Source organism: Galeopterus variegatus, unplaced genomic scaffold, assembly GCF_000696425.1.
Source record: "Galeopterus variegatus unplaced genomic scaffold, G_variegatus-3.0.2 Scaffold4675, whole genome shotgun sequence".
In the NCBI taxonomy this organism is placed as follows: Eukaryota; Metazoa; Chordata; class Mammalia; order Dermoptera; family Cynocephalidae; genus Galeopterus; species Galeopterus variegatus.
In genome coordinates, this window is record NW_007730786.1 from 141,059 (window position 1) to 158,868 (window position 17,810).

At 39.2% G+C, this 17,810-nt stretch overlaps 2 protein-coding genes and 1 pseudogene across 3 annotated transcripts in view; 1 reads left to right on the forward strand and 2 right to left on the reverse strand.

The window, feature by feature from the left end:
- Nucleotides 1-3,622, reverse strand: part of ZNF583 (zinc finger protein 583) — a 62,128-nt gene extending 58,506 nt beyond the window's left edge. For both annotated transcript variants that reach the window (XM_008588118.1, XM_008588117.1), the window contains exon 1: nt 3,370-3,622. The gene's annotated coding sequence lies outside the window, so the exon portion shown is untranslated. The remainder of the gene's footprint in view (nt 1-3,369) is intronic.
- A 75-nt stretch (nt 3,623-3,697) lies between these two features.
- Nucleotides 3,698-17,000, forward strand: ZNF582 (zinc finger protein 582). Its single transcript, XM_008588119.1, has 5 exons — nt 3,698-3,963; nt 5,847-5,938; nt 7,041-7,277; nt 7,524-7,619; nt 15,667-17,000. Exons 1-5 carry the CDS (start codon nt 3,698-3,700, stop codon nt 16,986-16,988), a joined length of 2,013 nt encoding a protein of 670 aa, XP_008586341.1. The 3' UTR covers nt 16,989-17,000.
- Nucleotides 13,957-14,920, reverse strand: LOC103603560 (annotated as a pseudogene).
- Nucleotides 17,001-17,810: the final 810 nt, after the last annotated feature.

A 17,810-nucleotide genomic window follows, 5' to 3' on the forward strand; every position in this document is an offset into this window, starting at 1 on the left:
CTTTAGTGCTTCTTGGCATTTTCCCAGATTTTCAACATTGAATATGTCACCTTTGTAATTGGGGGGAACAAAGTAAATGTTAGTTAAAAAAATAAAAAAGAAAGAAAGAAAATTTTAAGAAACTATCAGGTTAAATGCTAGGTTTATACCATACATGCAATGAACAGAAGCTGAGAAAATAGTGAAATATTAAAATAAAAAAATAGATAAATTTCTAAAGAGCATATCAAGAGTTTGAAATACATTTACACTTTTTATCTCAGGCCTTCCACTTTTGGAATTTACAATAAGCAATTACAAAAATACATATTTGCCTGGAAATGTACTTTTATTAGCATAAAATTGGAATCAGCCTAAATATACAATAATACGTCCCACTGAGATTGTGCCAGCAGGGGGAAAAATGATATAATTTTATGTGACTAAAAGCTGAAACAAAATTTGATTTACAATATTTTTAGAAATATTTAAATGTGAATAATGAATAATTTATTTTTTTATTGTTAAACGACATACATTTGTGATTATGCTACTTTTGTAATATATTTTTTAATAATGGAGTTTTCTTTTCCCATATCTTAGAAAAAGAAGTCCTTCCACATAAGCTTCTATCAGACTGATCTCTACTCATTCCATCCTACTGAAACTTAAGATTCCTGTTTCTAACTCAAAAGATCTTTTCTAGGTTGTTATTCTCCTCTAACTCTCTGGATCCTGTGACATTAACTACCCTCTCCTTTATAAGAGCAAGGTGGTAACTCCTCTGGGAAAGCAGGATTTCCCATGCAAAGCTTTCCTCCTAAACTGGTCCTCTCACCACAGCACCAAACAGTTGTTTCACTTTCTATCACAGAGGGCTGTTTCTCTTATTCTGATATATTAATTAACAAATGACTTAGGAATATAAACTCCTCCTAGAAGAAACAGGAGACTTTGTTTAGGGGTTCAGACCCTCCCCTTTAGTCATTAGGGAAGAGAAACCATTGCATAGCCAGAGATGTAGGTGAGACAGTCATCTGGAGAAAGAGAAAGATTAAGTTTGAGGTAGGAGTCAATAGAGGTGCCTATCACCATTCCTCAAATCTCAAACATTTCTTCGTGAACTGGATTTGTAACACCCAGAAAACTCCCCAGAATTTCACTACTAAAAAATCAAATCGTTCCTGGACAAGAGTTATATTTTCAACTACTGGGGGAAGATGTTTTTGTCTGTAAGCCAAACTGCTGTAGTTTTCCAATACCGTATCCTGATATATATCCTTCATTGCTAGCTTCAACCAACCCTACTCCTTTTTAGAAAAATAAAGTCCACATTTCTTGAATGTCAATAGACCAAGAAATAAACAGAGTTACCCACCAAAAGGCTGGGATCTCACATTCTCAGGGAGGATTTGTGGACTCAGACAAGAGAGACAATTAATGTACAAGGGTACTTCGAAAAGTTCATAGAAAAATAGAACTAGAAGATACTATGAATCTTTCCATGAACTTTTTGAAGTACCCTTGTATATGACCATGCTTTTATCCAGTGTTCAGGGTCCTGAATTAAACAATACCAGATTGGTTAAATTATGGAATAGCATAAAAAATGTAATTACAGACAAATATGTTCATGATTTCAGGTAAGAGCAGTTTACCAGACTGCATGTGGCAGGTACTCCTTTTGAAAAGTACTATATAAAAACAGAAAGATAAACAGAAGGGCAGATATAAATGGACAGAACAATTATGGAAAATTATACCCTCAAATTTCACCGTAATTATCTCTAGATTGTGCGATTATGAATAATGCTAATTCTTTTTTGTTATGAGTACTTTCTAAAATTTCTACAATCACCACATAATTCTTTGGAATCAGGTATTTTTTAATATTTGTGAGGTACAGCGAGTTGTTTCAATACATGCATAAACTGTAATACGATCCATTTAGTGTAGATTACGCATTTGCACCTAAACACCTTATCTTTTCTTTGTGGTGATTACATTCAAGATCCTCTTTTCTAGCTATTTAGAAATTTTCTATTATATTCAGAATGTGCATTTTTTAATTCAAAACACATAGAAGTGAAGTGGCCATATCATCACTTTCTAAATTTCTCTTTGGCAGATTAAGTAGTCTAAAAAAATTGATATGATATAGAAGAAAGTTACCCTGGCAGAAGGCTGGCTTTGCACCAGCTTGGTCCTCTGCCTTCCTGTCCTCCACAAGCAAACACACTTAGGTACACACAGACACACACAGACAGTGGGATGTTAGAGAAAAACCAGAGCCACTCACCCCTTTCCAGGATCAAAGAAAATAGAAAAAGATCCTTACTTTTTGTGGCTGCCCTCTGTTCTTGAACTTATAACACAGTCCATGAATAAGGTCAGGTAGGATAAATTTAAAACTATCTCTTTGAACTGTAGGTTCACAAATGTGAAATTCAATGATCCTTACTTAGGTTGCCTCTTAAGATCAGTAATCAGAAATACCTAAGCTCTGAGCTTTGCTTTTATTGCATTATTTTATTTGATCTAAGCACAAAACTGCAAGCCAGCATTCCACTCTTACTTTCATGGAAAAAGAAACCCAGTTAAGAGACTAGAAAATGGCTGAGTTGGTATTTGAATCCACATCCAAAATACATCTTTCCACATCACTGTGCCTGCAAGGGAAATGCTGCCTTTACCCTCTCCTGAAGAATGTGTTAAAGAGGCAATGTTGGAAATTTCTTGCAAAAAGCATTTTTGGACAAAGAAAGCATTAGCTTCATTCGCATCACCATCTCCTTATCCCGAGCAGCAGTAGAAGCATTCCTTTACCTATATTAGCTAATTTAGTCCTTCCCAACAATTCAATGAGTTAGATGCTATTATCATTACCACTTTCAAATGTGGAAACTGAAATACATCTCTGAGACTGGAGATCAGACATTCTGGCTCCAGAGTTCACACTCTCAACTACTACACCACAGAGGTCACAAGGTCTGAGAGAAACAAGATCAAATCGAGACAGTAGCTCTAGACTCTGGCTCAAGGACAAACTGTAGCACCCTGGACAGGGAAGGTTCCCTCACTCAGAGACCGCGCATAACAGGGCCTGATCAGCATCCAGGACATCGGATCCCCGACCATACTATACTGGACCATGCTGCCTCAGTATGTGTAAAGTCCGGGACTTCTCACACTTTTCCACACCAGAGTCGCCGAACAGCAGAAGAATATGAACAACTAACTACCTGTGGCTGTCTGGTAGTTGGCCAAAATATGACGCCCCTTAACAATCAACTCCTTGACATCTCCTTTATAACATTTTTGCTGATTTTTGCATTCTCCTTCATAAACCACACTTATTTCACCATAGATATAATATTTAAAATTAGTTACCAGATAAATTCTTAGTCTTGTTTCTGCTTCCAAACCTTCTGGTAAAATGGCTGCTCCACGGAAATGGTGATTTAATGGATGAGAAAATTTTTCACCAGACACACTTAAACAGTCACACACAACTGTGTATCCACCGTTACGTGGTTCCAGTCACACATTCAAAGACCCACGCCGAGTCAGAACCAAACACCACACACCATCCCAAGAACCACCGCAAACGCAGTCACTGCCACTCGCACACTCGATCAGTCATCCACAACCAGAAAATCACACCCACACAGAAAACTCAACGCCCCAAGCCTACCCGCAGCGACCCACGGAGTCGAACATGCGCTCCGCACTGGACCACGCACGCACGCACACACGCACACACAGGCTCCGCCCACCCGGAAATACCGTGAGATCCGGTTTCGAGGCTGGGCTTCGGGCTTTGCCCCTAGAGACTACGTTTCCCAGGACAGATTGCGGCGCTGACCCAATCACGACGCAGCATCGGCGGCGCTTTGTGCGCCTGCGCCATCTTCCGGCTCCGGGCGGCGAGTCCGCCAGTACCAGGGTGGAAGCGAGTTCTGGGCCGCTGAGGGCGCAGCTACCGTAGTACCTGGACCCAAAGAAGGCGGCAGGTGAGGGGCTCCAGAGCTTTCCAGGCCCTCTGGGTTCCGTGCGGGAGCCGACGCCGTGGCCGGGAGGGCCTCGGGCTTTAGAAGAACCGAAACATCTCAACCCGGCGTCGGTCTGTTGGTTTTGTGGCTGTGGACTACTTTTCCCGCCGACCCTCGCTGCACGTGCCCCGTTAGCGCCCCCTTTCTGCGTTCAAGCTCACAGCCCAGGTCCATGGACCCCTTAGATGGGTGTGGAGGGGTCCGCGATCCCCTAGAATTGCGGATGTTTTGCATTCGTTCATATGCGTGTTTTTTGTTTTTGTTTTTTTTAAATCTGGGGCTGAGTCTTGTTTCGTGATGTTTTCCAAAATTTGCAAGACCCCAAAAGATTTAGAACCACGAGTTTTAGAAGCAGAGAGTTATTCTTGGGAACGTTTAGATGATCTTGTCCAAATTCCACGTCCAACCGTGGGGAGACAGTTGAGTAAATCAGGTCGTCCATGTCATAGGATATTGTACAGCTAATACAAACAATGCATATAAAAGTGGTCATAATAAGGAAAAACTGCCTGTTAAACGACATTCGTAATTACTTCATTGGCACATTACTTAGAATTATTTGTAATATGTCAGGCACTGTACTACGCTCTTTTACAGGATACCACTCGTTTAATGACGAAGGCAAGAAGTGCTTAAATGACAACACTAAATACTTGGGTATTTTCTATTTCTGTTTTGTTTTTGTTTTGTTTTTAGCCCATGTGTCAGTGGGTGGGTGGGTTTGACTTCTTTTTGCTGAATGTTCTCATATTGTGAAAGGATCCAGTTGTGAAAATATTTTGTCGTTTAATGTTGGAACATCATTTCTGATAGTTGCTTGGTGTTCTATTATATGGATGTGCCAAAAATAATTCAACCACTTGCCTACTTGTAGACTTGCTTATTTATGTACTTATTTTCTATTCTGTTCTTCGGCAAATATTATTGTGCATGCAGCTTTGCACACTGCTCTGTTTCTGTGGAAGGACACATTTTATGTGCTGATAATAGAGCGCCGACCCTGCTCCATGTAATTTGTCTAATTCCCTGCAACCCCATCCCATTTGTTGACTAAAAGAAGGCCCCAGGAAGCTTCATATTGGGCTGTAGGGCTCGTTGTAAATTTGGAAGTTGGGAAAAGAGTCAGGCAGACTTCTGAAGGTGTTACATTTGATGCATGCATGAGAGAGTTAAGTTGCCTGGTTCTGGAAAGGCTTTATTCTGGGCTGGGGCTATGCAAATTATGCAGGCAGGCCCTTTGTGCTCTCTGGCTTAAGGAGAGCTTTTCTTGTCCCTGAGGTACCGTGTGAGTCTCAGTCACTGGAACAGGTCTGAGCATCCCTGTCTCACATTTGCATCAGCAACAAGGCAGAACCTCTGGTTATTTAGGGGGAATGGAAAAGAAAAGACCACTTGTTTCCCATGTCCTTGCAGCAGCTAAAGCTGGTTTCCTGGGGTTGGGTGAGGATCACAGATTGTCCCAACTCTATTTTTTTGGTGGGTGGAGGGCAAGTAGGTGGGGACTTTTAACCTTGGCATTCAGAGAGCTGTGAGGCAAGCCTAGCCTCTCATGTTTGCTCTTTCCTCCCCAGCTCTGCCATCTCAGGACTCTGCCCTTCCCCAAGAGAGGAACCAGGAGGAGGACCCATCAGCCCTTGAAATTCTAAAAGTCATGTCCCTTGTGAGTTTTAAAATCATGTAAATATTTGCTTTCCTTATCTTGATACTTCCCACCTGGGTTCCATCCAGGAATTTGGTTCTCAGAGGTTCCCATTTCATGGGGTAAAAGGACCAGGTGTCTAGTCCCCTCTCCCATTGCCCCTTCCTCTCTGACAGATGCCCAGGGATTCATACTGTGGAGCATTCCGCATCTACTGATGGTTCAGTCTTCCGCCAGGAGGTCAGATGGGGCAGAAATCCATTTCCCTGTATGAAATGAGAGCATCCCTTGTAGGAACTGACATTTGAAGAGATGGAAATAAACACTTATGAGTGGTCACATATGGAAAAAGCAGGGGAGATGGTGTTGGTTGTCTCAATTTCATTGTGTGGTGTAGTGTCCTACTTTGGGAGAGACTGATGATTGGGTGTATAATTGAGGCTTAGCTAGGAATCCATGAGGGATTAAGTGCCAGAATTAAGGTCTAGTTGGAGGTAGAACAGAACATTAGATTCTGGTTCGTTCTCCATCAACTTCTTCAGGGTAAGAGCAACAGAAGTGTAGAGCCAAGGACAACGGATGATAGCAAGAGAGGTGATCATCCAGATGGGCAGATGGTCAGAGCCTGGAAGTGCCTTAGAGATCTGATCTGACCTCTGGATCCAAAAAAGAGTATGTTTGAGTCATTCTTTTCACTTGATAGAAAATTGTACAGTCAATAAAAGTGATCTTTTTTTCACTAAGAAAAATGCTTGTGATATGTTCTGACATGATATTGAACTTCTTCAAGAAATTCTTGACTTACATGAAAGTCCTGTTTCTAAGATAGAAAACATTTTTTATAATATTTTTAAAAATAAAATATTTAGACAAAGTCCATCAAAAATCTTTTTTTTTTTTTTTTAAAAAGATGACCGGTAAGGGGATCTCAACCCTTGGCTTGGTGTTGTCAGCACCACGCTCAGCTAGTGAGCAAACCGGCCATCCCTATATAGGATCCGAACCCGTGGCCTTGGTGTTATCAGCACCGCACTCTACCGAGTGAGCCACGGGCCGGCCTCAAAAATCTTTTTTTGTTGTTGTTCTTATTCCATCAAGATAAAGTAATAGGTCTCTCCTTAACTGAGAATTTTTTATGCCAGGCACAGAGTGGGCTACATGCTTTATTACACTCTTTCTTACAATAAGGAAAACTAAATTTAGCTTGATTTTTTTTTTTTAAATCCACCGAGTTGTACATTTAGCTTTATTTTAATTTCCATCCCAGACCTGTGCACAAGAGCTTTGGTTTGCAGTCAGAAGGAGTGTTTGAGAGTATTTGAATATTCTGTTTTACGCATGCTCATTTAGTGTCATCTGCTCGCATCCAGTCCCAACCTTCTTGTTCACCTTGTTCCTCCTGCAAAGACCTCCTACAGCTCCTTTATCCCACTGTGAAAACATTGAAATATGCATATATCATACATGCCTTTTGTTCCAGGGGCCAGAATTGTTCAGGGATGTGGCCATAGTTTTCTCCCAAGAAGAATGGCAATGTCTGAAGCCTGCTCAGAAGGATTTGTACAGAGATGTGATGTTGGAGACCTACAGCAACCTGGTCTCACTGGGTAAGGTGATGTGGTGTGTTAGTTTAGAGATTACCTTCGGGCATGTCCATTCCTTCCTGGTCATATTCTGGTTGCCTTTCAGTTTTGTGACTGGTTGGTCATTTCTGAGCAGTTAAAGGGCAGCCCATTGTCTTCCCTCCTATGGCCCTTCCTGCAACTGCCTCTCCTGCTTGATGACCAGGTCCTGAATCTGAATTCTGGGGCCCCCACACCATAACAGGGAGGCATGTTTCTTCTCATCTCCAGGTCTTGCCATTTCACAACCTGATGTGATCTCATTCCTGGAGCAAGGCAGAGAGCCCTGGATGGTGGAGAGGGCAGCAACAGGAAAACTGTGCCCAGGTGAGTGAGGCATTGATGGGAATGGAGCACCATCTACAGGTAACAGGTTAGTTGGTTGTCAAGGAAGCAGACCTTTGTGTTAGAAAATCTTCCTTCCAAGTTGCCAAATTCATATCTTAATCATCTTCCTCAGCTTGTCAGCAGCATTTGACAAAGGTGGTTGCTCCTTTCTTTCTGAAACATCTAAAACTTCAACCTGCATGTAGGGCTAGAGTGAATACGGATATGGTCGTTAATAAGGTAAGTATTTTCTCTTTGGAAAGATGTCCATAGCCTTTGATCATTTTTCAAAAGGAATTTATATCAGTTTGAATTTTGGAGAGTTGGTCCACAAGTATTTATTGAGCTTTTATTGTGCACCATGGAGTATGCACTGGTGAAGCAGGCAGGCAGGCAGACAGACATTATCCCTGCCTTCATGGAACTTATACTGTAGTAGGGAAATAGACACTAACGCACACATGCATGCATGCATGCACACACCCCCATCCACATAGATATGTGAAAGAACAGGTTTAATTGGGGTGCATGCTTGAGCTGATGGCCTCTCCAAGGAAAAGGCATTTCAGCTGAGACATGAAAGTTGAGTCAAAGTTGGTGAAACATTAGTCCTAGCCAGTATGTGTGAAGGTCCTAAGCAGGGAAAGCCCTTGCTGATTCTGAGAGAGTGGACAGTGAGTGTGACTGGAGTCTATGAGCAAGGGAAGGAACACAAAGAGATACAATAGGAAAGGCAGACATGTTAAGTTGGATTCTGTGCTGTGGGCATTGGGAAGCCAGTGTGGCAGTAGAGCTGAGTCATGATTTGTAGGGACCTACTTTAAGAATATATAAATATGCTCCTCACACATTTTTCACCTGCTAGATTCAGAATTCACTGATAACTTTCTCTTGGAAATAGTAATTTAAAAAAAACTTTATTATTTCTCATTTATTAGTTAGCATACTACTGTAAAGAAGAGTTTTCTCCTTTTCACCATTTATTTATTCATTTATATCAAATGGATTAGTAGATCTTATTTTATTCAGTAACAGATTATAAGCCATTATCATTTATCATGATGTTCATGTTTTTCCAAATTTGTCTAGTGAGAATCCTTTCAAACTGGCTCCTGTGTTCTTTGGACATGATTCCCATAATTTTTTTTTCATAAGCACATTTTAACTTTTTGACTTAACAATTCAAATAAAAGTTAGCTATTTAACATAAATACAGAGCAAGTGCACGTAATATACAGCCATGTATATAAATGCAAGAATAGCAAACCTCACGTGGATCAAAAGATATCAACTCTTACAAAGTTGACTATTTAGCTATGACTGATAGGTCATAATTTAATTCTTCACATATGCAAGGGGTATACATTTAAAATGTTTATTAACACAAAAACTAGAGTAAAATAAGAATTCTATGTTTCTGAAAGGAATAGCATAAAAGTCAGTGTATAGATTAAGATATAAGGGCATGATAGAGAGGTGATATGAGACGGCAGAAAGTACATTGTGTTAAGTGATTTTATATATTAAAAATCTTTCTAATTTAGGGGCCGGCCTGGTGGCGCACTGCTACAGCGCGCTGCTTGGGAGTGCGGCGGCACTCCCGCCGAGGGTTCGGATCCCACATACAGACCGGCCGCTCACTGGCTGAGCGAGGTGCGGGCGCAACACCGAGGGTTGCGATCTCGTTGCCGGTCCTGGTCCGGTACGGGCGCAACACTGAGGGTTGCAATCCGTTGCCGGTCACAAAAAAAGACAAAAAGGAAAAAAAAAATCTTTCTAATTTAAATCACTGGGAAATATCTACAAGGTATCTTCAAAAAGTTCATGGAAGGGCCGGCCCGGTGGCGCACTGGAGAGTGTGCCGCTTGGGAGTGCGGTGGCACTCCCGCCGAGGGTTCAGATCCCATGTGGAGACCGGTTCCCGCTCACTGGCTGAGCGCGGTGCGGGTGCAACACCGAGGGTTGCGATCGCGTTGCTGGTCCCTGGTACGGGCGTGACACCGAGGGTTGCGATCCCATTACCGGTCAGTAAAAAAAAGGAAAAAAAAAAAAAAAGTTCATGGAAGGGGGCTGGCCCGGTGGTGCACTCGGTAGAGTGCGGCACTTGGGAGTGTGGCGGCGCTCCCGTCGAGGGTTCGGATCCCTTATAGAGACCGGTCCGCTCACTGTTTGAGCGCGGTGCGGGCGCGACACTGAGGGTTGCGATCCCATTGCCGGTCGCGGTGTGGGCGTGACACTGAGGGTTGCGATCCCGTTACCGGTCACGCAAAAAGACAAAAAATAAAAAAAATTTTAAAAGTTCATGGAAGGATTCGTATTATCTTTTAATTCAACTTTTCCATGAATTTTTTGAAGTACTCTCATATTCTTAGGAATGTTAAAGTCATGATCAATTTTGGAAGAGGAAAAGGCTGAACAATTTATTTTTCAGCCGGAAAGTGTTCCCTACCAGCAGTCTGGGCAGAAGGTCATGTAAACAACTTAGTATTGGGCATGAAGAAAAATGAAAGAGTCAGAGGGAAATTGATTTCTAGCCTTTAGGTCTTTAAAATGCAAGTCAACATTTTTAGTAATTTAAAACAAATCTGGAAATGATGAAATGTTTATACTTCAGTAAGAGTCACTGTTCATTTTTTTTTAACAACCCAAACTGCTGGTCCTAATATAATAAAGTTGTTCCATATTGTCATTAGATGTTTTTAGAAGACAAAAGGCAGGGTTAAATAATCTAATAATAGTCTGTCATGGTTTCACAATTACAAATCAATTGTGGGCTCCATCTAGTAAAGTTAGTTTCACAGTTACATACATAATGAGAATTACAACAAAGCTTTAGTGACATAGCTTTTTGAGGTATGCTTTTAAAAGCGCTGTATGGTATCCCACAATCACAGGATTGATAATCCTCAGATTTGGGCTTTGAAACTGAGAAAACTTCCTATGAGCCAGTGGATTCAAGAGTTTTATCTGCTGCTTTGTTAGAGTACTACAGCATCTATTGAAGTAGTACTTTCAGTATCTACTGCTTTGACTTGAATAGGTTCAATTCAACTTTCTATAATACAAGTGCAACCGTTCTGAAAAATGCTTACTATCTCTATATTAGAATAAACAAGTTTTATTTGATAGAAAACAAGATACAGTCAGCCCTCTATCCATGGGTTTCAGGAAAAAAGTTGCATCTGCACTGAACCTTTGAAGACTGTTTTTCTTGTCATTATTCCCTAAACAATCCAGTATAGCTATTGTTTACATAGGATTTACATTGTATTAGGTATTATAAGTAACCTAGAAATAATTTAAAGTATTTAGGAGGATGTGCATAAGTTATATGCAAATACTACACCATTGTATATCAGGGACTTGAGCATTCATGGATTTTGGTATCTGTAGGAGGTCCTGGAACTCATACCCCACGGATACAGAGGTACGACTATATAGTTTTTAAAAATGTTCAATGCTTTGCATATACTTTTTTCCTTCTTAAATATTTGAATCAATAATAATGATTAAAAAAAAACTCCAAAGAAATATTTTGGAGACAGACTTTATATAGAACTTCCACATATAGTTTTTTTGGTTTTGTATTTTAATTATTGATGTCATACAAAGTAAATTGCAGATTGTACTTTGTTGGGGAAAAAAAACTTGATTAAAAATAAACTTCATTGCTCCTTCCCAGTTGTTGCCCCCAAAAACAAAAGACTCCAGGGTCTGTTTTCTTTCTAGTACATACATAATACTTTTAAAAGCTTAGTATAATGCATGAATAATGCCATAAGTTTTATGTGCTGAATACAAAAGGATTAGAATACGTGTTCATCCTCAAAAGGCACCTGTTACAAATTTGCTACAGCTAAACAATGTGTTTCTTAGCTGCTGATTTTTATATCATTCTTTTATCATTTGTGGGATACTACATCATTAAGATTAAGGAGAATCTCTTTCCTACATTCAACACAATTAATGTTAAGGAATCTTCAATTGTTGTCAGGCATTTTGTAAATGGCACCTGAAAAGGCAAACATTGTAGATTGAGACTTTACAGAATGAAGTAACAAACCCCCATTTTTTGTTTTTCAGTAATTGTCTCCAAATTGATTGGAATATTTTTGAATCCAATCAAAGCACCTCAGAAATATTCAGTTACTATTGATTAAAATGAATTTGAGAAGCTGAGAGAATTTTTTTTTTTTTGTCTTTTTTTTTACTGACCAGTAACGGGATCGCAACCCTCGGTGTCGCGCCTGCACCGGGGACCAGCAACGGGATCGCAACCCTCAGTGTTGCGCCCGCACCACGCTCAGCCAGTGAGCGGGAACCGGTCTCCACATGGGATCCAAACCCTCTGTGGGAGCGCCACTGCACTCCCAAGAGGCGCACTTTCCAGTGCGCCACCGGGCCGGCCCGAAGCTGAGAGAATTTAAAACGACATTGTTTTTCACTGGTGACAGCAGAGAAAGCTTGGCAATTTTCAGTACTGTTAGGGGCACCACAGTGTACCCAGATTACTTAAAACACTTACATTAAAGATCTCCAAAACAACATATCTTTAAAACCCTGAAGAATATTATGAACATGTTTCTGCTTAATATTAGCCAATATTTTTATTAAAAAAAAAAACTTGACATGGAGTTCTCTCCTACTTTTTCACTCCTGAAAAAGGCCACAAAGTACATTCACAAAGAGTCATTAAGATAAAGCCACTGCACAGAATGTACAGCTCATATATACTGAAATAAGTATCTCACTGGAATTTAATTGTACATATTTTATACACCAGTATAGCAACATCCATAGGCAGAAATCGCTTAACAGAATTACACTGAATAGTGTCCTTAAGGACAGTGCACATGACATATTTAAAGTATTAAAAGGTGCAGTTGACTCTGCTCTCTCTGCTTCCACCATCTTGCAATGAGACAGAGACCCCTGGGTCAACTGTTGCCATCACCAGATGGACTTTGGACTTCCCAACCTCAGAAACTACAAGCAATAAATTTTGTTTTCTTTATAAATCAAAAAGAAAAAAAAAGGTGCAGTTGAACCTTAATAGCAACTTTTAAAAGCACTATCTTGTTAGCACATTTTCTTAAATGAACTTGGATCTTTCTATGATTTACTATTCAGGAAATTAAGACAAAATAAAATTCTTGTCAAAAGCACTTTGTTCGTTTACAAAACTGTAAGTCTACTGAAATCACAACCTGCTGAATTAGACAGTAGAGGGCCCCTTTTCTATAATTTTGTATTGTTCCAGATGTTAATGTAATGTCACCTTAAAAAACTTATAAGGGAAAAGCTGAAAATTACCATATTCTCTACAAAATACATGTAGTCTTGAGAGATCTTCTGGAAATAATTAAAAGGTTCAAAAGCTTAATGTGAAAACAAGCAAAGAAAAATTCAGAAGTGGTAAAGTTTTCCTCCTTTAAGCAAATGATACCTATGTATGATAAATACAAGTAGGCGATAATTCAGGTTTATAATTAATAAATCACTGAAAAGACAGTAAGTTGCATTCTAGCTGTCTTCATGTACCACAGAGTTAGAGAAGATATGCGGATGTGCTCATATCACTGGAATGGCCAAGAATCAACATAGTATTGTTCCCAGTTATTAATAGTTTGTCCTCAGTTATTACCACTTGAGTTTGATGTGCTAACAAACAGTTGGAATGCCCAAATTATGCTAAACATCAAGTACCTGTTAGAAGAGGAAACCCAAACATTTTTATGTTAGGTCTATACTAAAATTTTTAGACATTGTTTCATGGGTTGTCCAAAACAGTGACTACTAAATGCCCAAATAATTAACTTTAAAAATACTGTGCCAGACCTTGAGGAAATACGAAAACACAGGCCTCATTATTTTTGTTGCCATTTTGCAAATTTCTAAGGAGTTAACAGAAGCCAGAAGTTTAGAAATTTATGACTGTTAGTACAATCTTTGGATAGTTGTACAGTACACAAAGGTACTTCAAAAATTTCTTGGGAAGATTTGTGTTTTTCAATTCTGTTTTCCCACAAAGTTTCTGAAGTACCTTCGAATAATAAGGGATGGCCTTATTTAAAGAGTGGAAAAGTGTTCATGGAATAAACACCACCATACTCTGCCATAAATCAACAAAACTCAACTGTGTGAGATGGATGTAGTAGAGAAAATGGCATTTTGGAGAAAGGAGTGCTTTTAAAGGCATTTCCTTGCAAGCAGCCAAAGTTTTTTCCACATTGCCAGAAAAGACCAAGTCATGTGTGATTAATTCCTATGACCGAATGTCTATTTAGGCATAGTTAGCTGTTCCTAAACTATTTTTCTTCTGTCCATCAGGTTGGTTTTAATATCCCATGTCCATGCAGTCTCTTGGTTTTCCTTTTTTTGTAGGATGGCAACCAGATGTCCTAATCATTGAGTAGATCAGTGCATAAGTGGCCGTTATAATGGCTTTGTTTGGAATCTGTCTCAGCAGATGACTTGCTAGACCACAGTAGAAAGACCCATAACCTTTCTCTTGAACAACCAAACATGGTATCTGAAAAAATACCTTTACTTTGTGCCCTCTTTACATAGTCTTGTTCTTATACTATGCTCTGTAGTTGTGGCACACGATTTTGGGGTAACAGCTACCAACATCATTCCCACAAAATCTTATCCATATTTCACAGACTTCATCATCTTCCATTGTAGAAGCAATCTTAATTCCAGTAGTTTTTGCTTAGTACCTTAACAAATAACAAAATGAGGAAGTCTCTGTACACCATGATATGAAACAGGCGTGCACCTATAAAGTCCTCTAATGCTGTCTGATACACTTTATGAACATATTCAAAAGCACCCATTCGCTTCCCCCCCATGGCTCCTCACATCAAGCTGTAACTGAATCTTTTCAAACTAGATGAGGTTGGTTGCTATAATTGCAGTAAAACTTGCCACTGCAGCTGAAATCATGTACAAGGTAGAATCAGGATCAAATACACCATTCAACTTTTCCTTGCAATTTGAATAAGCAGCAAAGTATGTTGTTCTGGAAGGAGTCCACTCCCAGTATATTGGGCCTAATCCTATAAAGGAACAAGGCCCCTTCTTTTTCCAAGGTTACCTTTAAGCATTGGAAACGTCTGGAAGATGCTACTCAGTTGACAGTGACTTCAGCCAAGGTGTTAGAGCTAAGCTTCAGATGTAGAAAACATCACAAAAGAAGATGACAGCCATGTTATTACAACTTCCAGAGGAAATGTGATAAAAACTGTTCCACTACATCCCCTGGCAGATGGATGTACCAACGTGTTCCTCTAGCTCATTCTCTCTCCCATATGTCCTCTGGGCACTGAGGCTAGACTCGGATCCAGCCACATACCCCTTCTGTCATTTTTATTTTTAGTTTTGTTTTTTTAATTGTGGTGAAATACACATAACAAAATTTACCATCTTAACCATTTTAAAGTATACAGTTCAGTAGTATTAAGTACACTTGCATTGTTGTGCAAACGTCACTACATACATCTCCAGAACTCTTTTCATCTTGCAAAATCCCCATCATTTTTTAAAATCTCTGTTGTACTGTAATTTATATTCATTAAAATGCACGTTTTATGTGTAGTATTGATGGGTGTTGAGAAATTTATACACCTGCATAACCACCACCACATTCAAGACAGAGAACAGTTCCATCACCCTGAGAAGTTCCTTGTGTTCTTTCCCACACAATCCCTCATCTACAGCCCCAGGAAGCCAATAATTTGCTTTCTGTCACCCTAGGTTATATTTGTCTTTTCTAGAGTTCCATAAAAACATTCATTTTTTAGAAAACGTGGCTTAGAGGTGATTCTGATACATACTGTTTTAGAACTACTCTTAATAACCTCTGTGATTTCTTTCATCTCATTTAAGGTATTTCCCTTTTCTCTATTCTACTTGCCCACTTTCTAATTGCTTAGCCACATTCAAGAGCTTATAGGTATTATTTTGAGTCTAAATATTGCTGTTTTTACTATACTTCCTTTCTCTAGAAAAGGAAAAAACAAATGCTTTTTTTGTTCTTTTTCAGTATTGGAGTCTGGACATGATACCAAGGTATTATTTCCAAAGCAGCATGTATATGAAGTTGACTCATCCCAGTGGAAGATAATGGAAAGCTTTACAAGTTATAGTCTTGAGTGCTCAAGTTTCCAAGATGATTGGGATTGCAGAAGCCAGTATGACAGACAGCCAGGAAATTCAGACAGACATTTCAGTCAAATGATGATCAGTCATGAAGAAATTCCCACTTTTGACCAGCAAGCATCCTGTACTTTTTATCAGAAAATACATCCTGGAGAAAAACCCTATGGATATAATAAATGTAGAAAAGACTTCTGGCAAGAAGAATTCCTTATTAATCATCAAGGAATTCACACTAATGAGAAACCATATAAGTGTAAGGAATGTGGGAAGGCCTTTAAATATGGCTCACGACTAATTCAACATGAGAATATTCATTCTGGCAAGAAACCCTATGAATGTAAGGAATGTGGAAAGGCCTTCAATTCCGGTTCAAATTTCATACAACACCAGAGAGTTCATACTGGTGAGAAGCCTTATGAATGCAAGGACTGTGCGAAGGCCTTTAGTCGAAGCTCACAATTGATTGAACATCAGCGAATTCATACTGGAGAAAAACCCTATCAGTGTAAGGAATGTGGCAAGTCCTTCAATCGCATCTCACATCTTAAAGTTCATTATAGAATTCATACTGGTGAAAAACCCTATGCATGCAAGGAATGTGGGAAGACCTTTAGTCATCGGTCTCAGTTGATTCAACATCAGACTATTCATACTGGCAAGAAACTCTATGAATGTAAGGAATGCGGGAAGGCCTTTAATCAAGGTTCAACTCTTATTCGACATCAGAGAATTCATACTGGTGAGAAACCCTATGAATGTAAAGTATGTGGAAAGGCCTTTAGAGTGAGCTCACAACTTAAGCAACATCAGAGAATTCACACTGGAGAGAAGCCCTATCAATGCAAGGTATGCAGTAGGGCCTTTAAGCGTGTCTCACATCTTACTGTACATTATAGAATTCATACTGGTGAGAAACCATATGAATGTAAGGAATGTGGGAAGGCTTTTAGTCATTGCTCACAACTGATTCAACATCAGGTAATTCATACTGAGGAAAAGCCCTATGAATATAAGGAATGTGGGAGGAATTTAAGTCATGATTCAACTACTGTTCAGCATCAGAGGATGCATAATAGAGGAACACATGTGAATATAATAAATGTAGAAAAGCCTTCCATCAGCACTTATCCATTATTAATCATCAGAGAATTTATGTTGGCAAGCAACCATATGAATGGAAGTAATGGGGAAAGTCCATTAGCTTAAGCTAATCACAGCTTACCTCCTGCATCTTGAAGAAATCCATTATTAATCATCAGAGAATTTATGTTGGCAAGCAACCATATGAATGGTAGTAATGGGGAAAGTCCATTAGCTTAAGCTAATCACAGCTTACCTCCTGCATCTTGAAGAAAGACTTAAGGAATGTAATTCAAGTGAGAATGCCTTCGTTCAGAACTTATCTTTTATCCAATGTCAGAAAATTCATATCAAAGAAAGATTTTATCGATGTAAATTGTTTAGGCCATGCTTGTCAAAGAAGCATGGAAAGGTTGGAAAAACTTTTTTCATAACACATTCCAGAATCACATTTTCTAACCACTGCGTGGTTAAATTTAACAAGAATCAAAAGTTTTAGTTTTCTTGGAGATAACAAAAACACAGCCAAATTACTCTTGGGTTAACAAGGAAATAAATCTTGCAGTTCTATGAATGGTAATGAAAAGAATAAATTGAGAGTTTTACATGCCAAGAGGTGAGATGTAGCCAAAACTGGAGGAATTTTTACAGTCTTTAAATGTATGTGCATGCATTAAACCTGAAAGATTATATTCACATGCATTGAATAAGCTACTCAAGACTAGCAAACACCCAAGCAATGAAAGAACAAATTAAAATAAAAACAGCAAATGATGAAATAGAAAATGATCATTTTATAATAATCTCAGTTTTTATTTCTTCCTGATTCAAGAGTAATCTAAATTTAGTAGAATGCTTCCAAATTTCCACATTGTTAAATTGTTTTATCTTGCATGACTTCTGTCACAAACATTGGTTGCCTATCCAGCAGCCATACCCAGGTCCCCT